The 22621-nt window shown below is 45.0% G+C and overlaps 2 protein-coding genes and 1 long non-coding RNA gene across 3 annotated transcripts in view; 1 reads left to right on the top strand and 2 right to left on the bottom strand.

The window, feature by feature from the left end:
* The window catches only part of LOC119494667 (protocadherin-1-like), a 224879-nt gene that overhangs the window by 84727 nt on the left and 117531 nt on the right, over positions 1-22621 (bottom strand).
* Positions 18578-19211, bottom strand: LOC119494670. Its single transcript, XR_005208264.1, has 2 exons — positions 19089-19211; positions 18578-19055 (listed from the first exon to the last, which is right to left on the bottom strand). It is a non-coding gene; the product is annotated as an uncharacterized LOC119494670 (long non-coding RNA).
* Positions 19099-22034, top strand: LOC119494669. The gene is made up of 2 exons (XM_037780724.1): positions 19099-20332; positions 21086-22034. Exons 1-2 carry the CDS (start codon positions 20211-20213, stop codon positions 21642-21644), a joined length of 681 nt encoding a protein of 226 aa, XP_037636652.1. The 5' UTR covers positions 19099-20210; the 3' UTR covers positions 21645-22034.

Here is a 22621-nt window from a genome sequence, read left to right as displayed (position 1 = left end):
TAGTAGAGGTAGTATTAGTAGAGGTATCAACAGTAGTATTAGTAGAGGTAGTATTAGTAGAGGTATCAGTAGTAGTATTAGTAGAGGTATCAGCAGTAGTATTAGTAGAGGTAGTATTAGTAGAGGTATCAGTAGTAGTATTAGTAGAGGTAGTATTAGTAGAGGTATCAGTAGTAGTATTAGTAGAGGTATCAACAGTAGTATTAGTAGAGATATCAGCAGTAGTATTAGTAGAGATATCAGTAGTAGTATTAGTAGAGGTATCAGTAGTAGTATTAGTAGAGGTAGTATTAGTATTAGTATCAGTAGTAGTATTAGTATTAGTATCAGTAGGAGTATTAGTATTAGTATCAATAGGAGTATTAGTAGAGATATCAGTAGTAGTATTAGTAGAGGTAGTATTAGTATAAGTATCAGTAGTAGTATTAGTAGAGGTATCAGCAGTAGTATTAGTAGAGATATCAGTAGTAGTATTAGTAGAGGTAGTATTAGTAGAGGTATCAGCAGTAGTATTAGTAGAGGTATCAACAGTAGTATTAGTAGAGGTAGTATTAGTAGAGGTATCAGTAGTAGTATTAGTATCAGTAGAGGTATCAGCAGTAGTGTTAGTAGAGGTATCAGCAGTAGTATTAGTAGAGGTATCAGCAGTAGTATTAGTAGAGGTATCAACAGTAGTATTAGTAGAGGTATCAACAGTAGTATTAGTAGAGGTATCAACAGTAGTATTAGTAGAGGTAGTATTAGTAGAGGTATCAGCAGTAGTATTAGTAGAGGTATCAACAGTAGTATTAGTAGAGGTATCAGCAGTAGTATTAGTAGAGGTATCAACAGTAGTATTAGTAGAGGTATCAGCAGTAGTATTAGTAGAGGTATCAGCAGTAGTATTTGTATTAGTAGAGGTATCAGCAGTAGTATTTGTATTAGTAGAGGTATCAACAGTAGTATTAGTAGAGGTATCAGCAGTAGTATTTGTATTAGTAGAGGTATCAACAGTAGTATTAGTAGAGGTATCAACAGTAGTATTAGTAGAGGTATCAGCAGTAGTATTAGTAGAGGTATCAGCAGTAGTATTAGTAGAGGTATCAGCAGTAGTATTAGTAGAGGTATCAGCAGTAGTATTTGTATTAGTAGAGGTATCAACAGTAGTATTAGTAGAGGTATCAGCAGTAGTATTAGTAGAGGTACCAACAGTAGTATTAGTAGAGGTACCAACAGTAGTATTAGTAGAGGTATCAGTAGTAGTATTAGTAGAGGTACCAACAGTAGTATTAGTAGAGGTACCAACAGTAGTATTAGTAGAGGTATCAGCAGTAGTATTTGTATTAGTAGAGGTATCAACAGTAGTATTAGTAGAGGTACCAACAGTAGTATTAGTAGAGGTATCAGTAGTAGTATTAGTAGAGGTATCAACAGTAGTATTAGTAGAGGTATCAGCAGTAGTATTAGTAGAGGTATCAGCAGTAGTATTTGTATTAGTAGAGGTATCAACAGTAGTATTAGTAGAGGTATCAGCAGTAGTATTAGTAGAGGTACCAACAGTAGTATTAGTAGAGGTATCAACAGTAGTATTAGTAGAGGTACCAACAGTAGTATTAGTAGAGGTATCAGTAGTAGTATTAGTAGAGGTACCAACAGTAGTATTAGTAGAGGTACCAACAGTAGTATTAGTAGAGGTATCAGCAGTAGTATTTGTATTAGTAGAGGTATCAACAGGTAGTATTAGTAGAATGGTACCAACAGTAGTATTAGTAGAGGTATCAGTAGAGTATTAGTAGAGGGTATCAACAGTAGTATTGTAGAGGTATCAAGCAGTAGTATTAGTAGAGGTATCAGCAGTAGTACTTGGTATAGGTAGTAGAGGTATCAACAGTAGTATTAGTAGAGGTATCAGCCGTAGTATTAGTAGCTGTACCAACAGTAGTATTAGTAGAGGTATCAACAGTAGTATTAGTAGAGGTACCAACAGTAGTAATTAGTAGAGGTATCAGTAGTAGTATTAGTAGAGGTACCAACAGTAGTATTAGTAAGGTACCAACAGTAGTATTAGTAGAGGTATCAGCAGTAGTATTTGTATTAGTAGAGGTATCACAGTAGTATTAGTAGAGGTATCAACAGTAGTATTAGTAGAGGTATCAGTAGTAGTATTAGTAGAGGTATCAACAGTAGTATTAGTAGAGGTATCAACAGTAGTATTAGTAGAGGTATCAGCAGTAGTATTAGTAGAGGTATCAGCAGTAGTATTTGTATTAGTAGAGGTATCAACAGTAGTATTAGTAGAGGTATCAGCAGTAGTATTAGTAGAGGTACCAACAGTAGTATTAGTAGAGGTATCAACAGTAGTATTAGTAGAGGTACCAACAGTAGTATTAGTAGAGGTATCAGTAGTAGTATTAGTAGAGGTACCAACAGTAGTATTAGTAGAGGTACCAACAGTAGTATTAGTAGAGGTATCAGCAGTAGTATTTGTATTAGTAGAGGTATCAACAGTAGTATTAGTAGAGGTACCAACAGTAGTATTAGTAGAGGTATCAGTAGTAGTATTAGTAGAGGTATCAACAGTAGTATTAGTAGAGGTATCAGCAGTAGTATTAGTAGAGGTATCAACAGTAGTATTAGTAGAGGTATCAGCAGTAGTATTAGTAGAGGTATCAGCAGTAGTATTAGTATTAGTAGAGGTATCAACAGTAGTATTAGTAGAGGTATCAACAGTAGTATTAGTAGAGGTATCAGCAGTAGTATTAGTAGAGGTATCAGCAGTAGTATTAGTAGAGGTATCAACAGTAGTATTAGTAGAGGTATCAGTAGTATTAGTAGAGGTATCAGCAGTAGTATTAGTAGAGGTATCAGCAGTAGTATTAGTAGAGGTATCAGTAGTAGTATTAGTAGAGGTATCAGCAGTAGTATTAGTAGAGGTATCAGTAGTAGTATTAGTAGAGGTATCAACAGTAGTATTAGTAGAGGTATCAGTAGTAGTATTAGTAGAGGTATCAACAGTAGTATTAGTAGAGGTATCAGCAGTAGTATTAGTAGAGGTATCAGCAGTAGTATTAGTAGAGGTATCATCAGTAGTATTAGTAGAGGTACCAACAGTAGTATTAGTAGAGGTATCAACAGTAGTATTAGTAGAGGTATCAACAGTAGTATTAATAGAGGTATCAACAGTAGTATTAGTAGAGGTATCAGCAGTAGTATTAGTAGAGGTATCAGCAGTAGTATTAGTAGAGGTATCAGTAGTAGTATTAGTAGAGGTATCAACAGTAGTATTAGTAGAGGTATCAGCAGTAGTATTAGTAGAGGTATCAGCAGTAGTATTAGTAGAGGTATCAGTAGTAGTATTAGTAGAGGTATCAGCAGTAGTATTAGTAGAGGTATCAGCAGTAGTATTAGTAGAGGTATCAGCAGTAGTATTAGTAGAGGTATCAGTAGTAGTATTAGTAGAGGTATCAACAGTAGTATTAGTAGAGGTATCAGCAGTAGTATTAGTAGAGGTATCAGCAGTAGTATTAGTAGAGGTATCAACAGTAGTATTAGTAGAGGTATCAGCAGTAGTATTAGTAGAGGTATCAACAGTAGTATTAGTAGAGGTATCAGCAGTAGTATTAGTAGAGGTATCAACAGTAGTATTAGTAGAGGTATCAGCAGTAGTATTAGTAGAGGTATCAGCAGTAGTATTAGTAGAGGTACCAACAGTAGTATTAGTAGAGGTATCAGCAGTAGTATTAGTAGAGGTATCAACAGTAGTATTAGTAGAGGTATCAGCAGTAGTATTAGTAGAGGTATCAGCAGTAGTATTAGTAGAGGTATCAACAGTAGTATTAGTAGAGGTATTAGCAGTAGTATTAGTAGAGGTATCAACAGTAGTATTAGTAGAGGTATCAGCAGTAGTATTAGTAGAGGTACCAACAGTAGTATTAGTAGAGGTATCAGCAGTAGTATTAGTAGAGTTATCAGCAGTAGTATTTGTATTAGTAGAGGTATCAGTAGTAGTATTAGTAGAGGTATCAGCAGTAGTATTAGTAGAGGTATCAACAGTAGTATTAGTAATAGTATTAGCAGAGGTATCAGTAGTAGTATTAGCAGAGGTATCAGTAGTAGTATTAGTAGAGGTATCAGTAGTAGTATTAGTAGAGGTATCAGTAGTAGTATTAGTAGAGGTAGTATTGGTAAAGGTATCAGAAACACTGATACTTGTGACTTCCTCTTCTCTCTTTCATCTCCAGCCTGTATGTCAAATAAGCAGGAACAGGAAACAGGAAGTTCATTGAACTGCTTCCTCTCATGTGTGACCACGACAACAATACACCTTCTCTCCACGCCGTCACACCCCCGACAACACACGCACACGCACGCACGCACGCACGCACGCACGCACGCACGCACGCACACACACACACACACACACACACACACACACACACACACACACACACACACACACACACACACACACACACACACACACAGCTCTTCATTTACTGGCCTGTTGACGCTCACTGAAGCCGCACCGCAGAGCAAAGCGAAGTCAAACAATGAGCCGAGCTGTGCGGCGGTGGCGAGTCGTGACCTCGCCGACGCCATTCAACGACAGACAACAGAGTCTGGAGACGGGGTTGAAGCTGACCTGATGGCGGCGGTATATATACGGCTCGTACCTCGCTTTGTTTGCCTTTCCTTTCTGATTCCCTCACACACACACACACACACACACACACACCGCCACCGCCGCCGTCTGTGCCGCCCCTCTCTCTGTCTGATCTCCTCCAGCTTTTAGAGTTCAACCGTCTCGCGCTCCGGTTTGAAAAAAAGAAATAAAAGGAAATAGAAAAAAGCCTTTTCATGACTGAATAAAAAGAAAAGGAAAAAGATGAAACTTTTGGAGAGCTGCCTTGGCAGAGGTCGCCATGCCAACCTCAGCCAGCCCAATCCTTTTAACGAGAACGCCTCCTCTTCAGCTCCTCTGTTATCTGAGGAGTGTAGGCCAGAGGAGATCCTGCTGTGTGTGTGTGTGTGTGTGTTCGGCGGTGACTCATGCTTCACATCGAACACTTCCAGAGGAACGGTGATTAACTCGGAGCGTAATGGAGCCGGCATCATTGATTAACGGTGAGTTCATGCAGGTGAAGCTGCATCACACATATTTGTTTATGATGTCAGACGACAGGTTAACGTTATCAATCCCGTCTCCAACAACAGTCACACAGAAACTAGTTCAGGGAGTACAGTCAGTACTTACAGTAGTATTAGTAGTAGTATTTATGAAAACACCTTCATGGTAGAGGATTCTGCTGTAGTGATTTCTGCTCAGTAACAGAGAGACTCAGTCAAAGAGTCTGGAAGCAAAGAGACGAAACTCTGGTGGGGTTTTTTTTTTTACAACAGACGCCATTTTGGACTGAAAACGCTTATTATATTTATAATATTTTATTGTTCCACACAGGCCGTGTTGGTAGATTATGACAATAGAATAGACATCATTTGTAGGCGGACGTTTAACTGGTGTCCGGTAGTCGCTTTCAGTCTAACGTGGCGGAAGCGTAGCTCTGCTGCTGAACGCTGATGTTGCAGTGGAACGAACAATTGACTTTCACTTCTTATAAATATACGTTCTTTGACGGGATTTGGTGGACTACGGTTTTGAAGCCTCGAGTTCGGCATTTTGTCCGTAGCCACTTTGTTTTTTTTCCGTCACCATCTTGGTTTTTGGCCATCACTTCAGCATTGGTTTCACTTTTCAGAACCAGAAGTTGCCGCCTGCTTCCACCTGTGCTCATGTCATAATTATTACGGTCGCTAGAGGTCATTGTCGTCTTGTTTTATTCCTCTTTTTGGGGGTCGACCAATGATAAAACCTACTAGTGGTCGTAGTAGGCCTCTTCTGAACCACATCTATGAGACTGATAACCCCTGATAACGCCCATTTAATGGGCTGATAACATTCATTCAAACCGGATGGACAACTTGACAACCCTCTAACTGCCATGGTACTGGAACGAGGGGTAGAATACTGTGTAGAATACTGTGTGTACTGTGATGCAGAAACTGGGGCTCAACTCTGCTGCATCTCATTAAACATGATGATCAGTGTGAGCCGATCAGGATGATTGATCAGGGTTAAATGCTAAAAAGTTATGTTGTTTAAAAAAAAGGTGGAAAATGTGAAGAAATCCTGAAGTACAGTTTGTATGCAGAAGTCACTGATCTTTGTGTGTGTGTGTGTGTGTGTGTGTGTGTGTGTGTGTGTGTGTGTGTGCGTGTGTGCGTGTGTGCGCGCGTGTGCGCGTGTGCGCGTGCGTGCGTGCGTGCGTGCGTGTGTGCGCGTGGTGGACATGTTTTGTGCTGTTTTAATGAGCCCTGTATGAACATTAACATGAGACTCTGAGTGCAGAACGAAGCGGCCAAACAAACTCAGCGGTTGGTCGAGTGAGCCCACAATTAGGTCAGCCACAGAGGAGAAAATAGCTGCTGTATCTATCGCTGCGGAGTTCGTTTCAATTCCAGATAGAGTTGAGCAACAACACACACACACACACACACGCACACACACACAAAGAGAGAAGCAGCAAACTGCATAACAGAATAATACGGCGGCTTCTGAAGCTCTAACGACAGTGATGAATAGCGAAGGTTGCAGCCGCCGCCGACGAGGAAAAAGCTCTTTTCTTTCTTTCTTCTGTGGATAGATTTTTACTGTGACTGTCACACACACACATGCAAATACATACACACACACACACACGTACACGTACACACAAATGGTCAATATATTTGTCAAAACTGCAGATTTAAATGTTTAAACGCAGAAGCGTGCGCCAGCAATCGGTGATCGCAGCTAACGAGAGGTCGGCTGACCAATCGATCGGTCGTTATGGCAACCCGTGATCTCCGTGCGTCCGCCCAGCGGGAGGATGTGATTGGTTCTGATGAAGACAAATCAACTCGGACCGGACCAATCGCTGCCAGAACAAACTGCAAATAGGAAATTGACTTCCTGTCAGAAAGGTGAGATATCTGAGGAAACAACTCCTCACACACACACACACACACACACAGTCTACACACACACACACACACACACACACACACACACACACGCAGTCTACACACGCACACACACAGTCTACACACACAGGTGCTCACTAGCAAACATGAATCTGAACATGTACGTGCCGGCGTACACACACACAGACAGATATATATCTGTACACACACCGTATTTCCGTGTGATTTTCTCAGGTGAATCATGAAACACACACACACACACACAATGCACAAACACACACACACACACACACACAATGCTTTAAATTAGAGCTGTTGTTCCTGAACACAGAGCAACACTTCCTCCATTTATTTTAATGTCATTTTCATGCACACTAAGACAGAAATCCGTAGAAGAACAGATAATGTTCTGGCAAAAAATCACCAGGACATTTTCCGGTCTAAACTGGAGCTAACTCTACCCGACGTCCACTGAAGTCTAAAATATAAACATGGGTTAAACATAAATTACAATACCAAACTAACGTTAGTCTCAGAATGAGTCAGCAAAATATTCCTGGTAACGTTAACGGTCGACAACAACAGCTGGACTAAACAATAAAACAGCTGTCCAACTAAAACCACACTGAGCCAACGGCCTGTAGTCTGGACTGACTGGAGGGAGGAGAGGAGAGGAGAGGAGAGGAGGAGAAGAGAGGAGGAGAGGAGAGGAGAGGAGAGGAGGAGAGGAGAGGAGAGAGGAGGAGAGGTGAGGAGAGGAGAGGAGGGGAGAGGTGAGGAGAGGAGAGGAGAGGAGAGGAGAGGAGGAGAGGAGTAGAGAGGTGAGGAGAGGAGAGGTGAGGAGAGGAGAGGAGAGGAGAGGAGAGGAGAGGAGAGGAGAGGAGAGGAGAGGAGAGGATAGGAGAGAAGAGGAGAGGAGGCGAGAAGAGAAGAGGAGAGGTGAGAGGAGAGGAGAGGAGAGAGGGGAGGAGAGGAGAGGAGAGGAGAGGAGAGGAGGAGGAGAGGAGAGGAGAGGAGAGGAGAGGAGAGGTGTTGGAGGACAGGGTTTTGTATTTTAGAGACGTGAGTGTTTGTGATGTGTCACTCTTCTCACTAACTTTGACCGTTAGTAAAATGACTCTCACATGCTCACATCTAGTTTCATTCTTACCTGAACTGTCTGATATATCAGACGTATTATTGATCCTGTTCATGCTGGTATGATCAATATTTTCACTTTTGAATCCATGATAGAGATAAAACTGTGAAGCCTCTGTTGAAGATAGTGGAGCAACTCTGACTGACAGCTGTCAATCTGACCACAGATTATAAAACACAAGACCAGCTGACCAGAGAGAGAGAGAGAGAGAGAGAGAGAGAGAGAGAGAGAGAGAGAGAGAGAGAGAGGGAGAGAGGCACATCTGGCAGGACAGCTGTGGTCTGTCTTCTCTCTCTCTCTTTAACCGCACTCTGTACAGCTAATGAGCTTAACGAGCTTCATCTATGAACAACCAATTAACTACATGGACAGAGACACGAGGACGGAGGGAGGCAGGAGAGGAGGCATGGGGAGGAGGCAGGAGAGGAGGCAAGAGAGGAGGCAGGAGAGGAGGCATGGGGAGGAGGCAGGAGAGGAGGCATGGGGAGGAAAGGAAACAGAACGTAAGGTGTGGGGACGAGAGGAGGAGGAGAGGGAAGGACAGAGGAGATGAGTGAAGAAAAAGAGAGAGGAGGAGGAGAGGGAAGGACAGAGGAGGTGAGTAAAGGAAAAGAGAGAGGAAGAGAGGAGGAAGGACAGAGGAGGTGAGTGAAGGAAAAGAGGGAGGAGGAGGAGGAAAGGAAACAGAACGTAAGGTATGGGGCGGAGAGGTAAGGACAGAGGAGGAAGGACAGAGGAGGTGAGTGAAGGAAAGAGGGAAGGTTGTTGAGTGGTGACTTTGTCGTCCTCTGGGGGAGGAAACATTGTTCTGCTGGAGGGGAGGTGACCATGACATCAGGGACACAATGTGTGTGTGTGTGTGTGTGTGTCACTATATGTTCATTTGTGTACATCACCATGTGTATGTGTGTGACTGTGTGTGTGTGTGTGTGTGTGTGTGTGTGTGTGTGTGTGTGTGTGCTGCCCCTGGCTCTGTCCTTGTCTCCCACAGTGACCTCTGACCTTTGACCTCTGGTCCTCAGTGATGCTGCAGCCTGCCAGCAGCATGACGGATGTCCCTGCTGCTAACCAACACTGACACTACGGAGACCGTGTGTGTGTGTGTGTGTGTGTGTGTGTGTGTGCGTGCGTGTGTGCGTGCGTGCGTGCGTGCGTGCGTGCGTGCGTGCGTGCGTGCGTGCGTGTTCAGTCAGGTGAGTGTAGGAACTATGTTATATAGTAGATGTACAGCTACCAGGTTTTACATTATAAGGAAATAAAATACACAGTACAGAGATTTATTTACATTTCCTAAATAGTTTTTGAAGATATTTATATCTATTTATGTAACATATAAGCAGTATACATATATATATATATATATATATATATATATATACAGTACATATATATACCTGCATGACTTCCCTTTAGCACCACCCTGAAGAATCACTGAACTAGCTAGCTCACTGCTACTAAAACAAATACCGTTTGATGAACAGTTACTACCAGAGGTAATTCATCCAAAGCGTCCAGTAGACCCGTACTGAAATATTTTATGTCGTAGAACAAAACGTTAAAATGTCTTCAGCTTGTGTTAAACAGACCTGATTTCAGACATCTAACTAAAAACCCATTGACATCCAGACGAGGGAACAGGAAGTGATGAAATGCTGACTCACTTCCTGGTTTTAGGACTCATTCCTGTAGCTCTCTATATTAAACTTGCGTATGAAGGTGCAGCATCGGCAAGGAGTGACAAAACCACTCAGTTAGGTTTAGAAAGACAATCATGGTTGGGTTTAAAATAAGAACGTAAACTGAGTAAAATACAGAAACAATGGAAAAGAAGTACGGAAAATGCGTCACTAATGTCACTAACTAAACTAAACAGTCGTCTCCTGGTTAAAGTCCTGTTTGTTGGACTCATCCACCTCTCCTCTCCTCTCCTCTCCTCTCCTCTCCTCTCCTCCTCTCCTCTCTCCTCCTCTCCTCTCCTCTCCTCCTCTCCTCTCCTCTCCTCTCCTCTTCCCTCCTCCTCTCATCTCCTCTCCTCTCCTCTCCTCTCCTCCCCTCCTCTCCTCTCCACTCCTCCTCTCCTCTCCTCTCCTCCTCTTCTCTCCTCCCTCCATCAGCCGTCTCTCTATCTCTTTATTCTACATTACCAGCTCTGAGCGGAGACATCCACATGGATGCGTTCACATTGTAGTCAGTCCAGACTCCATTGTGTGAAATGACACGCCGAAGGTAAGAACGGCGTTCTTATTGCCCGTTATTGTGTGGTTGATGCGGCTGCAGGATGACGGTCCATCATTTCAAGGTTTTCTTTAGTTCAGCTGTAGAGGTCTTCATCAGGTGACCCAGTGGAAGACAGGGAACTGAAGTCATGACAACGGAGGAAACAATCAGCTGATGAAGGACTACTGGTGCTCCGTCTCTCACCCAGTGCATGCTGGGAGAGGATCCATCACCCCGCACGACCCCGACCAGGATGACGGACGGGTGTCATATAGTCATATGGTCAGCAGATCACATGATGATCTGAGCTGATTCCTCACCACCAAATCAACCAAAACACAATCCCAGTGTGGGTGTGTGTGTGTGTGTGTGTGTGTGTGTGTGTATGTGTGCGTGTGTGTGCGTGTGCGTGCCTGTGCGTGTGCGTGCGTGCGTGCGTGTGTGTGTGTGTCATCTCATTTTCAGGGTCAGCAGCCAGCTCTCTACCAGATGGTCTGATCCAGGATCAGCTCAGCGCCTCCTGCTGGCAGACGAGCTGCGACAAGCAAAACAAAGAACTCTGGACTCAAACCGTGAAAAACACTCTTCCTCTTCCTCCTCCTCCTCCTCTTCCTCCTCCTCTTCCTCCTCCTCCTCCTCTTCCTCTTCCTCTTCCTCCTCTTCACCATTCATTTTTTTCTCCTTTTCATCGTCATTATTATCCATGTCGCCCCTCCTCCTCCTCCTCCTCATTCCCCTCTATCGTCGTCCTCCTCCTCCTCCTCCTCCTTCTCCTCCTCCTCTTTCCCCTCTATCGTCCTCCTCCTCCTCCTCCTCCTCCTCCTCCTCTTCTCTCTCTCTCTCCTCCTCTGGGACCTCCCGTCCTACCACCTGAAGCTCTCCGCCGGTTCGGGGGGGATTTTCTGGAGCCGAGGCCGTGAAAGCGGCGGCCTTCGGCTGGAGGATCACGGAGCGCGTTCAGAATCACCAAACACGGCCGTGCGGCGTGTTAACATGCAGCGTCTGCTCTCCGACCGCTCCGGTCCTGATGCTGGTCAGGAGTCAGGAGCAGGACGTGAACTCTGCTGGGACTTCCTCTGTTTGTCCGTCCTAAACAACCACGGAGCAGGAAACATCTTTAACAGTGAGACTGCAGCCGAGCGGAGGCAGTTACAGCAGCGTGTATTCCTTCCCGTGTCCACACACTTCTGGCCGTCAGTGAAGCTGAGTCTCTGCAGCAGCTGCTGAGTGTCTCTGCTCACATTGATTTCTTTCTTTTTATATCCTAAAATCTGAAAAGCTCAAACCTGTTTCTGGAGGGATGTGAGCTCAGAAACAAGCTGAGTCCCAACGACTGAGTAACACCTGGGAGCATCCACTATACTCACTGTCCTAATGCTCACAGAGCTCCTCCACTACTGTCCCACAGTCCTCTCAGAAACACAGTGATACTAGCCTGAGTACTGGGATGTGAAGGCTACTTGAAGGTGCCATGAAGGAGGGGCACTCACATGAGACAAACAAGAGTCAAAGCAGAAGCAGAGATAGCCGGACTTTCAGTCCCTAATATGGGTCAATCTGCATTCGTCAATACTCTGCCTGAAAAGCAGAGTATTCCAGACGTCCCTCTCTTCTTCTCCAGCTCTTCCTGGGGAGGCGTTCCCAGGCAGCGTGTTCTGGGTCTATCCCGGGGCTTTTTACCAGTTGGATGTGCCCGGAAAAACCTCCAAAGGGAGGCGTCCAGGAGGATCCTGATCAGATGTTGAACCACCTCAGCTGCAGCAGCTCTACTCCGAGCTCCCTCCGGATGTCTGAGCTCCTCACCCTCTCTTTAAAGGCCCAGACACACCAAACCCACATCAGAGAACTAGCGGCGATGAAGGCCGCCTATTGCGTTGCCTCACATCTCCTTTGTCTTGGCCAACAAGTTGCACTCGAACACACCGCAAAGACTCCAGCCGACGGCCGACTACCACGTACGTTCTGCACCTGCGTGAGATGAAATAACTCTCCTCACCAGCAGGCGGCAGTATAGTCTGTATTCATCATTCAAAAAGGGAAACCGGAAGACGGCGGATATACAAGACTCTCTCTCACCACTTAGCTTCATTCCAGATGTTCATGTGCTTGGAACGATCAGATGAGATGAAGATGAAAATGAGAAGAGTCTTCTGTGTGTGTCCTCCTGACTTTACTCAGCTTACTTTCCTCAGTTACGTTTCTCTTCTCGTGCACTGATTCGCTGAAGCTGTGCAGCCAATCAGAGTGATTTCTCTCACAGACGAGCATCGCCACCGATTCAACATGCTGAATCTGCCGAAAAACCTCCAACACGGGCAGACTACAGGTCTGAAGGACACACCGAAAAAACTAGACAGACGCTCGATGGCGGCCCCAAACTGTCCGCCAGCCGACTGTCGGCTCGGTGTGTCGGGGCCTTCGGGCTGAGCCCGGCCAAACTACGAAGGAAGCTCATTTGGGCCGCTTGTATCCGCCATCTTATTCTTTCAGTCACTACCCAAAGCTCATGATCATGAGGATCACCTTACGGCACAGCTCCCTCTTCACCACAATGGTTACGCTGACGCTGCACCGAACCGCCCATCCTTTTTCCCTCACTGGTAACAACCCAGATACCTGAACTCCCTCCGTACGGCGGTGACTCACTCCCAACCCGGAGGGCGCCATCGACCGTTTACCAGCAGTCGTTTTGTTTTGTCTCACCAAAGATATTCCCTTTACAAAAGATAGACAACAGAGAGAATCAGCACATCGTCTCACGCTGGGAGAAGCTCAAACCAGAGATGTTTTTGGCACTTTTGCTTTCTGAATGACTCAAGCAATTAATTGAATGTCAAAAATGTAATTTTCTGCTAATTGACTCATCGTTTCAGCGTGCAGCCTTTCATCGGTGCACGTTATCAGAGAACAAGAAGGATTCTGATCTGAACCTGGTGAGTCTGGAGCACCACGGCGGTCTGGCCTGGTTCACCTGCCTCCTCCTCCTCCTCCTCCTCCTCCACCTCCTCATCCTCTTCACCCCCTCCCACGTTAATGAAAGACATGTGGTGGAGCTATAATGCTATTGTCTGTCAAATCTGCTTAGGGATCGGGGGGGATCGGCAGGGATATGGCTGTTGTTGTGTGGGTGGACGGGCAGATCATCTGCCACGGATGACGGTTTAATCCAATCACAGCGAGCGGATCACAGGAAGCCGATTCAGCGTGCAGTCGCCGGCCGGCCTCCGCCGAACCAACCTGGATGTGTCTGAGCGTCTGTCAGAGATCTCTGCTGCTGCAAATCCAACAGGACGCCTCATCAGCGGCGCTCATTGTGCCTATTTATGGACGACTGTGATGATGACAGACCGGCTCAAAAGCATTTCACACTTTAGCAAACGTCCATTAAAGGACAATTACAGCATTCCACTTTCCATTTAGTACATCTCCCCTCGCTTTCATGCTATTTTCTCACAGTCCCCACATACTCGCAGCATGATTAAAGATATTTTTATATCAGTTTAGCCAAACGCCCCTCAGGCTCGCTCGGTCCAATTCAGCTGCAGAGAAAAACAACTGAATGTTTCTAATTCAGTTAGTAAAGAGAACCCGTCGGCGTGGAGGAGAAGGAATCAGGCTGCAAAGCAAAGGGAAGCTCTTTGTCTCTGAATGTCTTGTTCCTCTCGTATGGAAACACATCAAATATCTGATAATGTGATGAAACCCAGAATAAATCAGCGAGGCGACGGAAGAAAAAGGAGAGACGGAAATGTTTCATTTCACAGGTAATGGTTTGTGTACACTTCCAAAACATGAACAATGCCGGCGTTTTCTCCTATTAACCACAAATAGTCGCATTTTCCAAATCACTCCATCAGTTTTTAGATTTCCTCCCTTACAGGCAGCGACTGGTTCATTTCAGAGGAAACCAGGAGCTCATTTCACCCAATTTTACAACACCAGATCATTTCCTCTCGCTGGTTTCGACACGTATCACCGATCAAAACAAACGTCGCACTTGTGACTCACAAATTTATCTGCAATTTGCAAATGACAATCATTTGTGAAACGTGACGATGCCACCGAATAGCTTCTGTGAAAGAGGCGCGGCCTGCAGCGAAACATCTCTCAGACTGATGATGCGTCTCAGAGAACATCGTGTCCGCTGTTGTTGTCACGTGATAATGCAGTTAGAAGTGCAGATTTCAGAACAGTTTAGCTGCAAATGTTATAATACAGCAAAATTGACTTAAAAAAAAGGCTCAGTAATCTCCTCAAACAGCTGCTCACTGGAGTCTTCAGCAAACGTTACCAAACAGCTGCTCACTGGAGTCTTCAGCAAACGTTACCAAACAGCTGCTCACTGGAGTCTTCAGCAAACTTTACCAAACAGCTGCTCACTGGAGTCTTCAGCAAACGTTACCAAACAGCTGCTCACTGGAGTCTTCAGCAAACGTTACCAAACAGCTGCTCACTGGAGTCTTCAGCAAACGTTACCAAACAGCTGCTCACTGGAGTCTTCAGCAAACTTTACCAAACAGCTGCTCACTGGAGTCTTCAGCAAACTTTACCAAACAGCTGCTCACTGGAGTCTTCAGCAAACGTTACCAAACAGGAGGAGATAGTGACTTTGTTGGGGACTATTTTCAGTGGTGGATTAATCCACATGTGGTGTTCTAGCAGTGAGTATCTCTAATGAGACGGACTCAAAAGTGTCGGCTTTAAATTACCTGTTTCTTTCTGTCTCTTTGTAGCTGCTCTGTGTCTCTTTGTAGTTGCGCTGTATATCTCTCTGAATATTGTACATGATAATGTGGCGACTGACTTCCGGTTGAAGACGATGATGTAGAAACGCACCGTGTCTCGCTCCCGTCCTCCCGTCCTCCCGTCCTCCTTACTTTTCTAAACCTTTCTAACTTTTCAACACCCCGTAACTTCTTTAAAACTTGAGAAGTGAACGATGTAGTAACTTCGAACGACTGACAACAGAAATATGGCAACAAGACTACAGAATAAGAAAGAGCAAACCAACAAATCCCCCAATCCCCCGACCCCTCACCCCCTACCCCCCTCCCCCGTGGGGGAAGCTAACATTAGCAATGAACTCAACATGGCAGCCATAGCCAGCCTCCTAGAAGAACACAAGAAGTCCCTCTCTTCCCACTTTAACACATCCATCTGGATACTCGAAGCAAAGCTCGACCGTAAGGTCCGCTTTCAGACCACGGTCGAGAGATTACATTTCAGGTATCATGTCCATCAGACTGTTAAACTCTGGACGTCTCCGTGTGAATGAATGAAACAAGTGAATCAGCAGAAAAAGCCAAAGAGAAGCAGCTGAATGTTCGCTGGCAGAAATACATGAACACACACATACAGTACAGTACTGTACGCCGGAGTCAAGGCCGTCTGGGCTGCTCTGAAGTGAAAGAAGAAATCAATACAACACAGAAACATTTCACAATCCAATATCCAACTGCTTCAAAGAGGAAGAGGAGGAGGAGGAGGAGGAGGAGGAAGAGGAGGAGGAGGAGAGAGGACGAGGAGGAGGAAGAGGAGGAGGAGAAGGAGGAGGAGGAGGAGGAGGAGGAGGAGGAGGAGGACTAGGAGGACGAGGAGGAGGAAGAGGAGGAGGAAGAGGAAGAGGAGGAGGAGGAGGAAGAATCAATCAAACAGCAGAAATAAGTGATATAAAATGAATACAGAGTGATGTAAACACAGCCGGGTGTATTTCGAGTGGTTGTGATGTTGTCATGGTTACAGGGCTGGTTTACCTGGACAGGTAACCAGGCTGTCACAGCGTGGACGTATTATGAGACACTGTGTCCCCGGGACAGACATGCTGAAGACCCCCACCCACCTGTCCGTCACAGGAGTCAGACCGACAGAAAACAGCTGTTTAGCTTCTTTTTGTTGTTGTGTTGTGTCTCTTTGTAACTGATTTGTGTCTCTTAGTAGTCGTTTTGTGGATGCATCTTTGTCGTCGTTTTGTGCCTCATTCTGGTAATTTTTTGTCTCTTTGTCTTCGTCCTGTGTCTATTTGTAGTTCTGCTGTGTCTTTGCAGTCATTTTGTGTCGCCTTGTGGTTGTTTTGTGTTTCTTTGTAGCTGCTTTGTGTCTTTTTGTAGTTGGGTTGTGCCTCTTTGTGGTCATTTTGTGTCTCTTTGTAGCAACCCTGTGTGTCTCGTTGTGGTTGTGTTGTGTCTATTTGTAGTCATTTTGAGCAGCTTTGTGGTCATGTAGTGTCTCTTTGTGTCTCTCTGTAGTCATTGTGCATGTTTGTAGTTGTCTTGGTGTCTTTGTAGTTATGTTGAGTCTCTCTGAGTGACATTTAGTCGTTGAAAGCCAGGAGGACCTTTAGTAATCCATCTATGTGTCGCAGGCCTATAGACAACAGACAACCATGTACAAGTCTCCAATTAATACAGTAGTCTGCATTTATATTATTAAGTCACAGCATCCTGTAAATTCTGCTTTTATGGACCCGGCCGTGTGAGCGTGCACGGTGCTTTATCTCTGCTCGTTCTCTCTCCGGCATCGACGTCACCTCTCCTGCTATCACTCTTCTGAGGAAGTCCGTTCCCACCGGGATAAAAAACCCAGTGTATTTATGCACAGTCGTAAAATTATGAGACGCTAAATCCAAATCATGACGGGAGATAATAAGTCAGAATTCTGCTGGTTCTTCAAGTGTCCATTTGTACCAGTTCACACCAACAAACCGCCTCCAGCAGGCTGAAGGAAGGTCGAAGGTCGGACCTTTACTGGACTAAAGGAGCTCAAAGAGTGTGATGCTTTTCACTTCTTTCTTTTCTTGGAGGAAATGCTCGTCCATTCAGAGACGGACATAAATTAAAACCACAATATGTCTAAATTGCCTTTTTTGTTTCAGCTTCTTTTCTCGTCTTCCTTCTCTCCGTGCAGCCGGCTGTAAGCTGCTTGTAGCACAAATCACATTTTAATTAGCTCGATCCCGGCTAACGACCTCCTTTACCTGCCAGAATCCGTCTAATCCCTCCGTCCTCCGTCTTCTCCTCCCTTCCTTCAAACCTCTTTCCTCCTCCTCCTCCTCCTCCTCCTCTCCTCTTCGTCCTCTCCTGACCTCCTCCCTTCATTCTTCTGTGTCAAACGCAGATTTTTCTCATCACGTTTCAACTTTAAATTCACATATTTTCCTCCCTGCAGCTGTGATGTTTTACATTCTGCATAAATCCAGACTTTTTTTTTTATCATTTTTCACACTCCACATATTTCATATCTTTTGTGTGTTTTCATATCGAACGCCGTTTTCCTTCCATTTGCTCGGCTGCTGGTTTTTGTCACATTCTAATAAAGCCGCTGTGCATTTTTCCATTTCAGTTTTTCCATCCATATATTTCTACACAACGAATCAAAACTGCCACGACTTTCACACTCTCATCTGTTTTATTGTTATTCATGTTCTGCACTCGTTTGCTTTTTCTCGTTATACCGTTTTGCTGCCGTTATGTATGCGGCTGGAATGTTTGGGGGTGAAAAACTTTCATAGATTTGGTGGAAAATGATGCAGAGAATATTTCAGCAGCAGAAACAGGTTTCATTTGAAATGTCTAAAGTTTAACAGAACCCAACAACTCTTTAAGCAACAACTCTTTAAGCAACAACTCTGACGGCTTCTGAGATCACAACATCTACTGTGTGTCCCTCCTGGTTACTCTGACCTCCACCTTCCTTTGGACACGTGAATCTACAGGATGTTTAATCTGAGTGACATATAGCCTAGTTCAGGCTGGTCTCAAACACCGTTTGAAGTTATACCTATGAAAATTAATGCACTGTAATTTGTATATAACCCACAAAATCATATGTAATCCATGTATTTGTGAACCAGGAAGTATAAAGAGTGAGAAACGCCGTGTAGGGAGGAGGTGGGGGTGGACGGGTGGGTCAAAAAACACGACACCAGGAGACCGGCGTTCGGCTCCGTGTGAAACCAGAATCAATTTTAATCCAAACTTCGATGTTTTCCTGAACCTAAGTAGTTCTGTTGCCTAAACCTAAACAAGTAGTTTCCTGTGAGCACGGTGAGGTTTATTTTGAAAAGACTGTGTGCGTGTAACGAGCACGTGTTGCTGGACATTCGTAGGAAAATCACAAAAAATGATGACTACCTTTTTGTAAGATATCAAACGAACCGTTGTAGAGAATTTGTTTCCTATTTGAACCCAAGACTGCATGTTTTTTTTATGGTCACCACCGCTATGCTCATGTTTTTTATAATTTTTTTAGTTATTAGCAACCGGAGCGCCGCATATTTACATCATGCTACAAAAGGCGGCAGTTTAACGAGGCGCTGAGCGTCTATACGGCTCTGAACGCTGCACGTTTGGTGGGTTTTTTTCTGGTCGCTGAGTTCATAAATGTTCAACTTTGGGTAAAACACTCCGCTCGTCACTGTCAGTGGACGACAACAACAATGGAGGAGAAATGACTCCAGATAGACCGGCAGGTCCGTCCTCTCTCTCTACGTGCTCCAGCCTTCCCTTCATCCACAGGAAGTATGCCACCTTGTGCCCATATTTCTACTTCCGTATCATCGCAACCAGACGCGACCAAAGAATATCAGCGGTAAAAAAACGCTGCTCCTCGTTGCCCTTCTGTGTTCTGCATTTAACGATAAACTAATTATTGAATTTGTTTTAAAACTGTCATCTTAAAAAGCAGCACTATACCTAATGACAACCTAATGACAACCTAATGACAACCTAATAACAACCTAACAATAACGCTTACTTATACGGCACTAAAATCAGGATCAAAGCAGTCATTTGCAAAACTGAAAAGATAATAATAAAGCATATTGCAGTGGAAATTCCTTCACCGTGACAGCCTCAGCTGATTCCATCAATGAAGATATTCAGGGCATCATTTTAGACACTAAATTCAGCCGTTTGGTATCTTTGGTATCTTTGGAAACTTTTAGATCTCCAGTCAAATTAAAAATAAAGTCTGTAAAGATGGAGACACACTGGGGGGTCTGGCAGTGTTGTTGAGGACCCGAAAGAAACACAAAACTTCTGTTGTGTTGATGCTGACATGAAGGGGAGGTCCCTGCTCCTCCTCTTCCTCCTCCTCCTCTCCTCCTGCTGTGTTGGAGGCCGGATGAGGGGAAACCTTATTAACTTAGGAAGGATCGTTACGTTAATACCTGGCAAATAAGTGGATTAGCAGGGGGTCACTACGGATTAGCCATCGGTTTTTGTTCGTCTGACGTCCCCCCTCCTCCAAAACCCCGTAATCTCGTCTAAATCCTGCAAAGCAAGGCTCGGGGCCAAGTGGAGCCCAGACGTCGTCCCGCTGTCCACTTCCTGGATGGAGTCGGGCGGGGTTGGTGGGGGGGAGAGGGGGGGGGGGGGGGTTGTTACTGATCTTTATTCTCCTCCGTTTACCTTCATCGCTCCTCTTCACTTTGACCTCCCCCCCCCCCCCCCCCCGCCGCCGTCCCTCCGCTCTTTGTCTGCTCTCGCCTCCCTCCCTCGCCTCACAATACAACAGCAGCATCAAAGCCCTCCGTTGCCGTGACAACAGCTCTGACTGAACCCCATCCAGACCTCCTTCTATTGAGACCGGCTTCCCTAATTGGCTGGATCGGCCGGCTGGACTCTGAGGACAAGGTGGACCCCCCCTCCGCCCCGCCACCCCCCTGCCGCCCCCCCCCGCCGGGCGCACAGAGAGGTTACCTGGCGGATGAATATGGATAAGGTGCTCGGTATCTCTACACTTTCATCGCCGCTCGGCTACGGGGTCGCGGGTCGAGCGAGGACGATGCGAGGATGGGTAATTGGCAGGCTGGAGGTGGAAGGATGTGCCACGGTTTCATCCCCGGCGCAGGAAATTGATGGCGAACCCCAGCGAGAGGCGGGCGAGGAGGTTCAGGTCACAGCGTGGTGGTCAAACGCCGCCTCAGAGAGATGAAGGCCGCTATGACATCACAGAGAGGACCGGAACAGAGAGAACCTGGTACAAAACGTTCAGAGGCTGCTTAATGATATGCAAATGTTATGCAATCATCTGCATCTCTGAGCAACAGGTGCATTATGGGTAGTCAAAAATCACCCTTTAAATAGGAACACTTTCAGTTTTATGTATATATATATATATATATATATATAGTATATATACGGTAGATTTTACGTCACGGTCGTGTTTAGTTGTTTATATTTCACATATTTCTGATCTTCTTCTGTAGTTTTGTCGCTCTTTATACTTGCTGGTTCATGATTATGTGAATTACACATTACTTGATTTAGTGGGATAAATATGAATTACCTTTTGTAGGTATATCTTCTAACGGTGGAAGAGACCAGCCTGTGTTTGTTGGACCCGTCCACCTCCCCTCCATCCCGCCCTGAACAGACTCTCATGCTATTAATACTACGTCACCGCTCCGACCGTCTATTAACGCCGCGGGTGGGTTTACATTGGAGTAAGTTGAAAGCCCGGTTGGTGACATACTGTTGCTAAAGGGCGCCTCCGTGCGACGGTTTCTGATGCCGAGGGGCGCTGACCAAACGGCGGTATTTAACGAGTTGGGAGAGAACGGGTTGATCATATCTCCAGATTCCTGCTAATACACGGCGTACATCGTTTCAGTACATTGCATTACAAGATTCATATGAAATGATTTGTATTATTTAATATTCTATTATTTCTATTCTATTGATTGCATGCAATAAAAATCTGGATGTCATCTAACTTCCTAAAACTCAACAGCAACAAAACCGAGCTCATGGTTGTGGCTCCCAAGGCCCTGCTCCAGAAGGTTGGAGATCTACACCTGGACGTTGACGGCTGTTCCTTCTCCCCATCCTCGGAAGTCCGCAACCTGGGTGTCATCCTGGACCCAACTCTCTCATTCCAGTCTCACATCAGGTTCATCACCAAATCCGCCTTCTTCCACCTAAAAAAACATCTCTCTTCTCGGCAATCACTCTCTGACTCTGTGGCAGAAACCCTCATCCACGCTTTCGTCCCCTCCCGTTTGGACTACTGCAATGGAGTTCTGTCCGGGGTTCCCAGCAAAGCCCTGGACAGGCTCCAGTATGTGCAAAACTCAGCTGCCAGGGTTCTCACCCGCACCAAGCCCTGGCAGCACATCACCCCCACCCTCATCCACCTCCACATCACCTACAAAATCCTCCTCCTCACCTATAAATCCCTCAATGCCCTGGCTCCTCAGTATTTATCTAACCTCCTCCACCCTTACACACAGCCTCGGAACCTGAGATCCTCAGGCTCGGGTCAGCTCTCCATCCCTCACACAAGACTGTGAACTTTACCATAGAGCTCCGCAACGCACCATCTCTGGACACCTTCAAAAGACTACTCAAGACCTACCTCTTCACCAAGGCCTATGGCCCCTAGCTACTGCTATGTTCCATTGTTGTGTTTATTTACGTCTTTGTTAAGCGTCCTTGGGTTTCTTGAAAGGCGCTATATAAATCCAAGTTATTATTATTATTAGTACCTGCAGGAATCCAGAGCTTGACAAAGCTTGTAGTAAAAGGTCGATAAAGTTGTATGTTTTACTTTTAAAACGGCTGATTTGGACGTCCAGATTCTTGCAAACATCAAACAGGAAAAAATGAAATTTGTTTCAAAGCGTCAGTGGCCATGAAGCTCTTTATACTCCTAACTAATAAACGCTCCATCTTCAACATCACATAAGAGCATAGTTTTAATAACCTCTTCAGCGTTCAATACAAAGCAACGTCTGAACCCACACAACTTTATATTAATACTATATTTTAAATTCTAGTGGAGATCCAGATGTTTCCAACGATCAGAAATAGAATATTTCTATTTGATGAAATAGTCTTTGGTGTGAATATTTAATTAACATCTTATAGCATCAATGAAGGAACAAGATCATACACAATATAAATATTAGAAAGTGTCAGACATTGAGGTTTTAATGTTGAGACGACGTGACTTGATAAAGGGATGTTTTTTCGGTGCGGTTTGGAGCGTCTCAGACGTTTCAGACATCTGAGCTGTTTGTGCTGCAGCTGTTTTTGTTTTGAAGAAAAGCAGCGTATGACTATAATTTACAGTAGGACGGCACAATTACGGCTGCACGACGGTGGCGGTTTCACAGCGGTGAGAATAAGTGAAGTTGGTGTTTATCTCATGTAAATGTGCTAAACGGGGAGGATTCTGCTGCTGCTGCTGTCAGCTCTCCCACTCAGAGAGAAGAACTGTGAAGGTTTAGATTCAGGAGGTTCACTAACACAGAAATACTCTGATCGA

The sequence above is a fragment of the Sebastes umbrosus genome, chromosome 9 (assembly GCF_015220745.1).
Source record: "Sebastes umbrosus isolate fSebUmb1 chromosome 9, fSebUmb1.pri, whole genome shotgun sequence".
Classification (NCBI taxonomy): Eukaryota; Metazoa; Chordata; class Actinopteri; order Perciformes; family Sebastidae; genus Sebastes; species Sebastes umbrosus.
This window is presented reverse-complemented; position numbering and strand designations above follow the sequence as displayed.